The 13477-nt window shown below is 46.0% G+C and overlaps 1 protein-coding gene across 1 annotated transcript in view; it reads left to right on the top strand.

The window, feature by feature from the left end:
• Nucleotides 1–10432: 10432 nt before the first annotated feature.
• ncanb (neurocan b) overlaps nucleotides 10433–13477 on the top strand; it is a gene marked incomplete at both ends in the record, with an annotated part of 93584 nt that continues 90539 nt past the window's right edge. Inside the window, one exon of the mRNA XM_079267688.1 lies at nucleotides 10433–10505. Within this exon, the coding sequence (XP_079123814.1) occupies nucleotides 10433–10505 (73 nt within the window). The remainder of the gene's footprint in view (nucleotides 10506–13477) is intronic.

Raw genomic sequence — 13477 nt, forward strand, 5'->3', positions numbered from 1 at the left:
CTAAGCGTGATTATTTATTAAGCAGAAAGCACACTGAAGCTACCGCCACTATCAGTGTGCTTGCTCTCTGTCCCCCCCCGGCAGCGTTTCTTTTCTCGCCGCTTTGGGCGTTTGATTTCCTGCTCTTTCATTCTTCACACTTCGATTCTCGTAGAGCAGTGTCTTTCTGCTCTTTTCTCACACTCTCCGTCTCCCCCTGTCAAAATCACATTTTCTCTTTTTCTCAATTTATTCATTGTTTGACATTCCCCATCTCTGTCTCTCATCAGTTTTAAAACCTCTTTTTTTTTTTTTACTTTCTCCAAAGTCCAGCTCCTTACATGCCATCCCCTCATAACATTTGTCAAAGCTGATGCATTGTTAACGTCTGATCACATCTCGCCGTCGCTCTTCTCTCTCTCTACCTGTTGAGTCTGTACTCTCCTCCTTAGCGCCATCTGTAGACTGAGAGTACCTCCATTCTACCGTCACAGCCCTGAAGTCCTTCAGTCACATCTCACTACCCACAATGTCTCCGTCCACTTCTTATATACAGTCCATGGATGAACATTATGTCTGCTAAATATGATGGGATGGCTGGTGACTCGCCGTTGGAGCCGGAGTGTTGAGCTGTCGGTCAGCCAGTAGCTGTAACACTGAAGGTGGACACGGTCCAGTCGGTCTGGGTCCTCATTGGCTCAGCAGCTCCTTGTCAGGTGGCCACAGTGATGGATGAGACGTACATCCCACCCCCATTAACATGACACAAACACACCATCTGTCTGTCTGCATCCTGGTGAGTGGATGATTTGTCAGTGTTCGTGTGTGTGTGTGTGTGTGTGTGTGTGTGTGTGTGTGTGTGTGTGCGTCCTCCAGGTGCCTCAGCTGGATGTGTGTATCTGGCAGCCACTGACACTGTGATTTTTTTAATGAGATGCAGACTGATTTAACTGCACATCAAAGCAGCAGATTACCCTCTCCACTGTGCTTTTGTTGTGCGTGTCTTAATGTGTTTGTGCGTGTGTGTGTATGTGTGTGTGGTAAGGACACCGAGGCCACAGACACGTATGCTTCCCAGTGTGTCGTCTGTTTGTGAGATGATTTAATGAGCGATATAAGTCGATCGGACGGAATTTGGACCTTGAAGGGCTGAAATATTGCACGGGAGAGGAAAAAGACACACACACACACACACACACACACACACACACACACTGCCTGGGTGTATCTCTAAATGCATACCTTTCCAGTTTTCAACATACTATCCATCTCTCTCTTTTTTGACCCTCCAGTCGCTCTTCCCTCTCCTCTCACGCTGCTTCTCATTATATTTGGGGAAAATGCGAGAGACGATTTGATGAGTTCCCTAAATGACAGGCAGCTCTCATCCCTCTGTTAATTATTCTGGTGTCTCAGTGTGGCTGCAGTGTGAGTGGGAATGGGATGTGGCAGAAAGGAGGAAGGACGTATTTGCTTCTTTATTTTTAGTTTGTGCATGATATGTTCTCATCCGATGGCTGTGTGACTTGACGTGGACATCAGACATGGCTGTGATAGATCTTTTCTGCTCTGGGTTCATGAATCCATCATGAATCATCCTGCACGTATTAAAGGATTGAAAACACAACACCAGCGGTAAAGCTCTAGAGACGGTCGATCCACCACTTAATATCTGGAATATCTCAAAAAATTGGATGGATTGCTGTGAAAGAACACATATTCATGTTCCCCAGAGGATGCAGCCAGCCGTCTTTGGTGAGCCTCTGACTTTTCTTCCGGTGCACATACATTCATGGTCCCTTGAGGATGAATTGTAACAGCTTTGGTTATCCTCTGACTTTTCCTCTCGCGCCATCATTAGATCAAAATCCAACCTGCAGAACTAATGCCCTTCCCATCAGCCTTAGCTGTACTTTGTGCTGATTAACACATGTTGCTATGCATACAGGCTAAGCTAACATGGGGAGCAAGGTAAACATTGTAGTCCGCCAGAGTATTTCAAGCCCGGCGTTGGGAATTGCGTATTTTTAAGTGTCTTTGCAACAAAGTTAGCCACAGCAGCGGCTCAGGCTCCGAGTATTGGGGGAGGAATTAAAAAGACACTTAGCCGTCGGACCAGAAACCCGGATACTTGCTAAACATCATGCTAACGTGATCGGTGTGAGCATGTTAGCGAGCCGACGTCAGCGTTTAGCTTTGAGCTGCACTACGGTCCAATCCCACCGTCCCCTCTGAGGCCGTCAGCCCTGGACTCTCTCTGGGTTAACTGACGTAACCTGGAACATGGTTGAGTGGGAGAACAGAATACGAGCATGTGATGGTGATGTGATACCATTAAGATAAACAATGAATCATATGGCACGGGACTCACCTCTCCACCCCTCTCTGTACTTACTGAAGCACAGCATGCCTGTGTGGCTGCGGGTCAAAAGCCGAGCTCGAGTGAACTCGTGACGCTGCACAGATGGTGCGATCCCGCTGATCTATAGGCTGCCACTCTGTTTATTCTGATGGGGGATCTGGTGTGGGGACGATGGTGCAGGTTTGCTGACCGGCTCCTGGGCCTTTGCCCCTGCATGATTCAGTGTCCCCGCACAGCTGACTTTGATTCACGGAGGAGTCTTCGCAGCGTGCGGCCAGGATTTACGGCATCCCGGCATTGTCCCCGGATCCTGCCGACAGACAAAAAAGACCGGGGGAGACGGTAAAGCACGGAGGGATGGAGTGGAAACGCAGAGACATTGTAGAGGAGAGATGACAGGAGTGCGGAGTGGGAAAACCTGACAGCGTTCCCAGTGAAACATCCTGCACCCACACCTCCTGTAATGTACCGATAACATCCGCTCACCACAACTGTGTACATCTGTAAGCAGTGTATGTTTGAGTGTGTTGAGTCGCCACGAGCGGTCACAGGAGAGATCATTATGTAATTGCTTCATGCTTCGTTGTGTCTCTCCTGGTGTGTGTGTGTGTGTGTGAGAGAGGTATTGATTCAGAAACAACCCCGACAGAGACCGTACCAATATATCTTAGGGTTGTCACGCCCCTTGTAATTGTATCAGTCCAGCTTTAACACCCATGGACGAGCTGGATTTGACAATATTTAGTTAGCGTCTCTGTTTACTGTCTTCACATCATTTTATATGATTTTTACAGCATCATTAACATCCCATGCGGTGTTTTTTTTCTCAGACTCATCCTGCTTTGCTCTGATTCAGAAGACAGTTTCAGTCATTCAAATAAAAAATTAAAAAATGTTTTAGTGCAGAAAAGATGAATCTGTTAAACGAGTAATGGACGAAATCTTTTAAACCAAAAATGTCAAAACGTTCCAGCTTAGAAAATGTGAGGAATTCCAGCTAAAAGCAGTTGAAAGACCTTAAACTCTGGAAAATTCGAATGAATATTTTGTAGATTAAATAATGAATTCACTTCTTAACAACGTGCTTGATAGAATGAATTGATTGGAACAATAATCATCAGTTGTAGCCCTGAATCATGTGCTGTAGTGAGGAGAGCACACGGCCTCCTTCAGACATTTGTCTTTCATCCAGACCCACGTAAACGTATGCGTAGACTAAGTCAGCCCCTGTGAACCCTGAAGGTATTCTCCACTCTGCCTTTTTAAACTCTTGTGTACAATCTGTCGAAACCCTCCCCCCTCCCCCGTACCCTCGTCTCGAGCCACATTTATATTCCTGGCGACGACAAGCAGGCGGCCAAGGGGACCTTGATGTGCCCAGAACAAGTTTAAAATTTGCCACCGCGTAAAGTGGCTTTGCAGCCTCGGCAAATGAGAGGCCTCAGACATTTTAAAATTGCCTGACCACCCTTCCTGCACGTAAGAAGCTTTCTGTCACCTCATTTTTCAGAGGAGTCTCTCTCGCTCTCGCTCTCTCTCTCACCCACCCTTTTACTGCCCCATCCCCTTTCTCTTTTCTCAGTATCTTCCTCTTTCTCCATATCCTCCTCTTTATCTTCATTCACATGTACAGGACGAGCTCATCCTCTCTGGCCACAGCGAGCGAGGTAATGTGTTTTACAGATAACAATGGGGCGATCCTCCTCTGTGAGCAGGGCGCCCGGCTGTGCTGGCTTCTGGCTGGTGGGCGTTGCATGAATAGGGGAGACCTGGGTGGCTTTCAGCTGAAAAGTAATGGCTTTCTGTAGAGTTCTGGGCAGCCCTGAAGCTCATTCCCACTCTGCACCATCAGGGTGCTCAGCAGTGTCACCCCTGCGTTTGTGTTGTGGAGCTTGGTCAGCACTGTGCTGCATGGTACACAGTCTCTCTCTCTCCCTCTCTCTCTCTCTCCCACCTTTGCCATTTGGACCACCGTGTTTATTTAAAATTGAAGAATGAAAGCAGAAAAGCATCTGAATACATACACACGTAGTCCACACCGCAAGCACTTAATAAATGCACCGCGTGTGGGTTTGGGTGTGCAACTGTGCATGCAGGCTGTGCAGCGAAACCCTTCACTGTAATTGACAGCACTTTTCAGCTCCGTGGCGATAACGCTGGAACAAGCACAGACTCATCCTTAGTCTTATCCCCTCTTCCCTCCTTCCTTTCATCCCTCCATCCCTCTTTGCCTCGCTCCTGATTAACTGCACCTTTTCATGTGAGCACGCGTACAGCCGAGCGTATTAAAAATCATTTCTATAGCACCTTTCAATATAACAATTACCAAGTGCTTTGCATAAAATGAAACGCATCAATGGCCATGCAACAATGAGAGAATTATAATACAATAACAATAAAGGAGAGCCCAAATCCCGTGGGATAAAAGCGCTGTAAGTTCGTACAAATCGTCTGCAAAAAGCTTTCCAGTGCGTCTTGAGTTGAGCTGTATGCACAGATGTGTGCGCTGATGGCTCTGTGCCATGTGCATGTGTGCGTGCTCAACGCTCACAGGAGCATCTGCCCATGTCATTCACACTGTACGTTGCATATTCAGTTTTCCTACGACTTCATTAAAACACCGGTACTGTTGGAAGTTCTCCTCCAACAGCTCCGCCTCTGACGTTCCCACACAAACAAACTGCATCGTCGCGTATGCTTTTGACGTGTTTTTCTCCCGGATCACATTTGTCTTTTGATGTATCACAATTTTAATCATCGTGCATGGAAGTCTGCGAAGACAGGAGGTCGGGGTGGGTTGTTAAAAAAACAACAACACATGACTTTCACCCAGGAGAACGCTGTTTGTGTCTCGTTAACAAGCAAACGTCCACGTTGATATATTTCAATTTACACCTGCAAATTAAATAACGTAACAAATGTACTTATTTTAAGCCTAACCACGACGTTTTACGAACACTAACCAATTCGATTTGTTGCCAAGTAATTGTGTTGCATTTTTCTTTTGACAATTTAGAAAGTTAACCACGTATGTAATCCGGGAGAACAAGCGTTACGTACAAATACAGTTCATTTGTACGGGAATGTCATTTAGTAGGCGACAGGGTTGCTCTCATGCAGTGAGGGAAACACGTGCACTGTTGCGTGTGCATGTGCGTGATGGAATGAAACTGTCTCTGGCTCACGCTGTGTGTTTGAGCCCGTATGGTGGGATCTGACTCTGATGGCAATTTCCTCTCTTTTTTTTTTCTCTTTTTGGGAGCCTCGCCATATTCCCCTCTCATTGGTTCTACCAGCTCCCGTTCCCTTCCAAGCGTACACATAGAGCGGCGGGCCTTGCACAGCATCAGGGGAAATTTATGGCTGCTTAGGATTCAAGCCCCCCCACCCCTCCATCACCCAGTCAGGCTTGGCATTTGGCTGAAATAAGCTTTGGCTTTTCTCCGTATCGTCTCTTTACTTCCTCTTTCTGTCAACATCCCACCACCTGTCTCCCTCTCACCGTCTCTCTCCGTCTCACATCTCTGGCCCCTCTTCATTCCTCCCTCTGTATGGATTGTAATTGAGTCATTTAGAGAGTTATCAGTGATCTTTAACTGCCTCTTGCATGTTGTGTTCTGGCCTACAGTACCCGGGTTTTTCCTTTTTTTATAAACTGCTGGCGTCCTGCTGTTCCGTCCTCGTACAGGTTTTATAAGCTGGAATAAAGCCGCCCACTCATCCCTTGTTTTCATTTTAAGTGCTTTTTTATACTGCACATTAACTCCCGAGCAACAAAAAGAAGCCACCCAAGGACGATGCGCGCTGTAAGACAGGTGCGAACACAGACGCGACCCTGTTAGTGCAGAAAAAGTGAACCGCGAAAGCCGTTCATGTGTAACACAGTGTGACAGATTCTAAAACCTTAGTAATATGCCCCCGCTGAGGAAAACAGTCTTTTGTCACTCGAAGGGGTGGCCTCATTTCTCACTCTAAGGGACTTTTACACAGACATTGATGGGACTAACCCCCCCTGTGAAACCAGCACTATTGTGTGTAGGAAAAGTGTGTGTGTGTGTGCGTGTGCTGCAGGAACAACAGCAGTGTGCGGTGATTGAGTGACAGACAGGCAGCCTGAGTGATTAACGAGCCCTCATAATAATGCACCACGGTGGTGAGGAAAGAGTGACGGGACAATTTGAGAGGAGCAAAGAAAAGGAGAGGGAAGAGCGGAAGAACAAACGCGCAACGGATCGCGAGTCATCGACACAGACGGCGGCAGATTGGCAGCTACATTTTCCCAAATACAGATAAGAGAGACTGAGGTAAAAAGTGAGATTAAGATGAGATGACAGATCTGGTTGGACCAGATTTATCCCAGGCTGAGGGCTGGGCTCTGTAAAGGTGAATTTAAGTCGGTTCATATTTTTAGCACATATCTGTCTGTCGGTAACCTGCTCACCGTCTGGATCTGCCACATCTGCAGGATCTGTGACAGGCTGGAAAAGGGAACAGATCTGACTGGATGTTTGCAGCTGCTGTTACACACAGGAATGCTCATGCTGGATTTCAGTTGGATATCACTCAGGTGCAGCTGGGGGAGTTTGTCTTTAAAGCAGCTTTTAAAGGTGTGAATTCAATGAAAATTGACTGTTGCTTGCTTGTTCTCGCACGACAGTTTTGTAATGAGATTGGTCCCAAATTTCTGTCAAATTGCTGGTCAGGGTTTAGTGAACGTTAAAGCACATCCATACTGTGTGCATTCATGGAAAATGCATTCGGCAAACTGTGGATGTACAGGCTATTGTGTCACAGCAGCTGAATTTAGACTCATGCGTGGGTGTGTCTGACTCGAGTGAGCTGATGTCTTGAAAGGACTCTCACAGCATGTGTCCTGTCCCATGCCATGAGACACATGCACAGTGAAACTTTGTCCTAGAATTCTTGTAACCGCACGAGTCCCGTAGACCCTTCTCGTGCCGGCGTCATGATTACATCAGTGTTAGCTGGAGGCAAAACAAAGAAAAGACTGCAGTCAAACACAAAAATAGTTTAGCTTAGCATCCTGCTAACCGCAGTCGTCACGGCTGCTTCATCACGCTGAACTAAACAATTAGAGAAATGGAGGGAAAATGTTGCTAATAGTTTAGCTTATCCTTCTGCTAACCGCAGTCATCACGGCTGCTTCATCACGCAGAACTAAACAATTAGAGAAATGGAGGGAAAATGTTGCTAATAGTTTAGCTTATCCTTCTGCTAACCGCAGTCATCACGGCTGCTTCATCACGCAGAACTAAACAATTAGAGAAATGGAGGGAAAATGTTGCTAATAGTTTAGCTTAGCCTCCTGCTAACCATAGTCGTCACAGCTGCTTCATCACGCAGAGGGCTAAACAATAAGAGCGATGGATAAAATATTTTGCTAATAGTTTAGCATTCTGCTAAGCGTAGCCACAGCCGTGAGCCTTTTAGTGTGGTTAGCAGAAGCTAAAGTCTGAGCAACATCTTTGTCTCCATCTCTAAAACACCGATATTTTAAGACTGTACTTTGCTCTGCTTATTCTACTGTTATACGTTTCCTGGTGCTCTGGTAAGAGGAGGCAAAAAAACCCCATTAAGTGTACTGTTCAGTACTGTTCTGTACAGTAAATGTAAGAGAAGGCCAAACAAAGCACCGGGAAATAGAGGAGAAGGAGCAATCAATAGCAGAGTAAGTGTGTTAGAGAGATGATGGGAGCAGCAAATAGAAGGGAGACGTGTAATAACATGGTCGCAGTAAACAAGGCTCTGGCCCTGGAGAGCACACGAGTAGCTGCTGTTGATGACCTGGAGAGAGAGAGAGACGATGACGGGGCAGAAAATGCAGATTCAGACTGACTAATGCGATCATTGAGCTGGCGCATCTAATCAGTGATACATGTTGATTCATGAAAGCTGCAGTTGCAATACCCGAAATGTCATTTCGCTTAACATTTAATAAACCAGATTTTACTTTCTAGTGTGATATCAAGTCTGATCTGTTCTGCATCTCCTCACTAATTAGGGCTGCCCTATGACTTTGATAATGTGACTCATTTGTCAGAGAGCCCCCCCCCATTCTGTTCCCCACCACAAAGCAACACAATAGATGTCATTTACAAATGTAGTCTTGTCATAAAATAAGCTTAAAGCAATTCTACAGAAGCTTTGTCCAAGCAAACCATTCAAACAGTTTCCCCAACGTAGCCGTATATTTAGGCTAGAGAGCAGTTATTTAGTGGTTAAACCACTAAAGGGTCGATGTTCAACCCTTTGTGCAACCATGTACAATACAAACACCCTACCTTCCAATTTCTGTCCAATTAGTAGATGCCTTCTAAAGTGGAGACCAGTGTTTCTTTAAAATGAAGGCAGAGGACAAGAGGCTCAATGCAAACCTAAAAGAAATCTCCTAAATGGTCCATTGCAGCAAAAGTTGTCATTCAAGTACATTACTCACCAAATGTCTATGTAAGATATCTGCTCACTTCAAATCACGCTATCGAAGTGAACCAGTTGTGGTTGTTTATGTAGTGCATTAAAAGGACTGAATGATTTGTTAAACTATGTGACTTTTATCGGTCACAAACAACGTGAAACTACACTCCAAACGCCCAGAGACTCATAAATAAGCTTCCACTGAGCCGCCGCACAGCAGAGGTGTTTGCTCTGAGGCCAGTGTGTTTGTCCTTGGCTGTACCTTTGAGGTTTGAGTCCAACACTGCTGTAACCGACACCGGCTATCTGTCCAGCATCTCCCCCCAGCCCTCCTCAGTAAATAAACGCACAGATTTTAAGTGCGTGACATCTTCTGCCTGCTTGCTCTTGGCTGCTGTAAGCACTCAGACAGCTACGCAGTTAAAACTGAACTCGCTTCCCTTGAAGAATTAAAGGGAAAACCATGCGTGTGTGTGTTTGTACGACTTGAACAAAATTCCCCAGTTACCTCCCAAAAAAAACCCCAAATCTGTCCACATAATGCGGACGTACCATACACATCAACCTGTTCCTGTCAACCTGGGCTCTCAAGTAGATATTGTTCTATATTTATTGTCGTCGATGCCGCTTTGATGTTTCTTCTGCTTGGCAGAGTTGTCAGCGTGCCGTGTGCAGCAAGGGAACACAGAGGTCCATCAAGTTGGATTTGGCTCTTTTGCTGTTTCTGTTGTTAAAATGCATTAGTATCTTTCCCTGCTGTGCCGTGTTTTTTTTTGCCCCCCCCCCAAAAAAACCTCTTCTATTCTGCACACAGCTGAGTACGCTCTGTTAATCCCACGCCGCATTTCAACAAACAAGCTTTTATTTACAAGGTAAACTGAATAAAGATTTCTCTTTTTCCACAGATTTTGTCACACACTTTGAAGGAAACAGCTCTTATCCAAAGTCCAACCTTTATAACGACATTCAACATTTTATTCAAGAACATTTAAACGATTTTATCACCTGGATAACTGACGTCGGTGCTTCGGTGTTTAGCGCCGCTGACCTCCGTGTTAGTGTAGATTTCAGTCCGAAGACATGCGAGCCAGGTGGTGAGAGCAGAGGTATGAACTGAGCATCTGCGTTTATAAAACACACTGGGAAAGTTGCCAGCTGCCAGTGCATGCTGGGATTGGTTTAACCACCCTGTGACCCTGAATAGAAATAAAAGGGTCAAGACAATAAATTAATGAGACCTTTTTTTAATATCATTCGGGGCAATACTTGTGTAAAGATTATGTCTTTGTCATACTTGAAAAACATGAAACGCCACGGTCACATTAAGTCAAGTTTAGTTGTATAGCCGTTAAAAGCCTTTAATCACAGCTGGTCTCAAAGTGCTCCAGAAGACTTCATCACCCCCACATTGTGAAACGTTAAACGAGAATGAAGAATGAATTGATTGCCCTCTATCCTACGGCCGTCGCTGTGCGAAAAAGAAGAAGAAAAAAATCCTATGAAAAGGAAATTGCAACCGGTGACTCATCTGAGCATGCAGTGTGTATCAGACGAGCCTCTCAAGGGCAATGTGTTGCTTTGGGTTTGTTCCTCTGTGCACTCACCCCCCCCCCCCCCCCCCTCTCTCTCCTCATCTGTGTCTCCAGGTGCAGCAGGATGCAGGGCGTCCTGCCTGTGTGTGGACTGCAGCCCCTGCTGGCCCTCCTTCTGCTCCAGACCGCGGGCTGTGGTGAGTCTTCATTAAACTGTGGGCGGTCCCCGTCTCCCGACCCTCTGTGCATGCGGCACACGACTTCATATCGTCACGTGCACGGAGAAACCTTTGAACCGATCTCTGGCTGTGGTCCAAAGCGCACACTGACAAAGTATTCATACTAAGCGTGACGTAAAATGTAATATGTAGTGAGGTTCACACTGCGAGGTGTGTGGATTTTGAGATTCATACTGCATTTGCAAGAATTTGAGTCATGAGCTTACTGCACATGCTCAACTGCCCCACAATGCATTGCGTCTCGGGGCCTTGAGACCATCTGTTAGTCTTGTGAGATTTTGAGCCAGGATAAAGGTTTTAATATGTCATTTCATGAAGTTAAAACCAGTCTGCTTGGTAAAATACATAGACTGTATGTAAGAAGTGGATGTAGTCGTCGTGACATCACCCATTGGGTTGTGAATTGCGGTTTTGAAGCTTCGAGTTTGGCATTTTGTCCGTCGCCATCTTTGTTTTTTGCAACCAGTGAACGGAAGTGACCATATTTGGACAGCAGAGGAGTACGGCTCTGGTATTGGTAGCGACCTGTGAATCACCGTGTAGCCCCGCCCTAAAGCATCCCCTGCTTTATGGTCTGTTGACTCTAAATGGACCATCATCTACCAAATGAACATCATGCTGTATTGAAGAAGACTTGAAACAGGAGATTGAGACCATAAACTCATGTTTACAATGTTTACTGAGGGAATAAATCAAGAGAGAAGTAGAGTCATTTTCTCATAGACTTCTATACAACCAGAGGAGTCGCCCCCTGGTGGCCATGAGACAGAATGTTTAAGGCACTTCCACCGTGGCTTCACTTTTCAGAACGGGAGGTTAACGCCTGAATAAATCGTTAATTTAGTCGTCAGTATGCAGTACATACTGAACGAGTATATAGTATGGAGTACATTGCTGCATACTATACAGACATACACAGCCTCTCTCATTATTTTTACCGGTAGAAATGGAGCCTATGAATACTTCATGGTCTTGTTACCTCTGATATATCAGATTCTGTGTGCACTCAATCTGCCACATGATTCATAGTTATCATTAATACTCGTGAAAATAAAAAATACATCATATATTTGACAGACTACTTGCGCAACCATCCGGTAAAACCGAGCGTTGGTTTTCAGAATACTCCTCCGTGAGTTTGGATCCAGCTCCTGTCACCACACCAACTTCCATGTACAGGATGTGATAAATGATGTCCCCGGTGCAATTATAGGGAGATGAATACATCTGCTTAAAAACCTGGTTGTAGAGCACGGAGGGAAGCAGGGGGACTGGACGAGAGCCAGATCGATGTGTGATACGGATAATCCAGCATGTCCTTCCAGTCAAAGATAAACAAAACCCACATCACCTCCAACGCCAAAATAGCACATAATCACACAATTTTAAACTCTCAGCCAAGAACCTTTTTAAGAATGAAACCATGAGCATAGGATTTAGTAAAAGCGTAGCGCAAATGGCTCAAACTATTCTATTTGCTGTTCCCTCCTCGGGGGTGAAAACCTCTCCGGCACGTCTAGTATGAAGAACGTGTTTGAGAAAACCAGATTTCTGCGCCGTCTCTTGACTTGAATATCCAGCTTGTGATGTGATGCTTTGACCAATCACAGGTCATCTCAGAGACGGGACGTTGCTATTGGCTTCTTATGGATTGTATGATGCCCAAAATAAACCTGCCTCCCCCAGCTTTAAGTATACAGCTGCAAATCACCCACTTCTGTAAGCGTCCCTCATGCCTGCCTCTGGTTTGTTCACTGGCAAAAACTCACACTGGTCAACACCGCGTGGACACAAAGGAGCATTCATGAGCGAGTAACAGCCAGGTTAGCAAAATGAATGTCCCGCCTACCCACGAATGAACGGTCCCGATATGTGACGGTTGAGTTGTTGTGAGGATGACTCGTTCGGTCTCCTCTGTCGCGTTGACGTCTCCTTCGTCTGCCCGGTCCGGTCCTTCCCGTGTCTCGTGTGTTGGTATCTTGAGTGCTTGGCAGACCTTCACAGCTCAGCTACCAGCCCACTTATTTCTCCCCTTTCATCTGCTCATGATTTCCAAAAACAGCACTCCAGAGACGGGGCGCGAGGATGAGATGTAAAGAAGAAAAACAGATCTGGGATGTCAAACAGCTCACAGTAATCCTCTTAGCCATTTCTAAGAGAAGGAAAGATCATTTTGATATTTTGTTAAATCGCCGAGATTTTTATTTCTAATATACGTTTGCAGAGCTCATTAAAAATGAGCTTCTACTCGGCTGCAAAGCTGGAAGTTTGGGATCTTAATCCTCTCATTATGTGTCTCACAAACTCTTGCGGGAGAGACTTGACGTTTTGCATCTGTTTGGATGATAATTCGGCTGAATCTTTTAAACCGCTCGACCGAGCTGAGGGAAGGACGGCGTGAGAGGGGAACATGAAGCGGGGTTTTAAGAAAAGAGAGAAACGGAGGCTTCGGTGTCATTTATCTATCTGCGCGTCTGTTCTGGTCGCTCAACATCCTCCGTGTTTGCCAGTTTTATCTGTCCATTCTGCAGAGCCGTGCAGGAGAGAGGATGCAATACAAGCACTCGCATCCTTCTTCGGCCTCTCTACGCTCTCCTCGTTCTCCCCTGCTGTGTATTCTTTTGTATCTGCATGTGTTTGTGTGTATGTACAGACCTCATGCCCCCTCTGTGCTCTCAGCGACCTCCCTGACCGCCTGCCCCTCGCTCTAACGTATTGTTTCTGCCTTCTGTGGAGGTAACAAAAAGTAAAAAAATACAAAAGTCAAAGCGCCTGGCACCGGGTCCTTTCTGTGACTCGGGGCTCAGATTCACCAGCCGAGAGATGATGAAAATGGGGCCAACTCCTCCGTGTGCGTATGTGTTTGCGCGGAAACCCTCAGGTTACGTCTGCCAGGTAGTTTATGCAGCCAACTCGCAGAGCAGCTCGCA

This window comes from Melanostigma gelatinosum (genome assembly GCF_949748355.1).
Source record: "Melanostigma gelatinosum genome assembly, chromosome: 4".
Lineage (NCBI taxonomy): Eukaryota > Metazoa > Chordata > Actinopteri > Perciformes > Zoarcidae > Melanostigma > Melanostigma gelatinosum.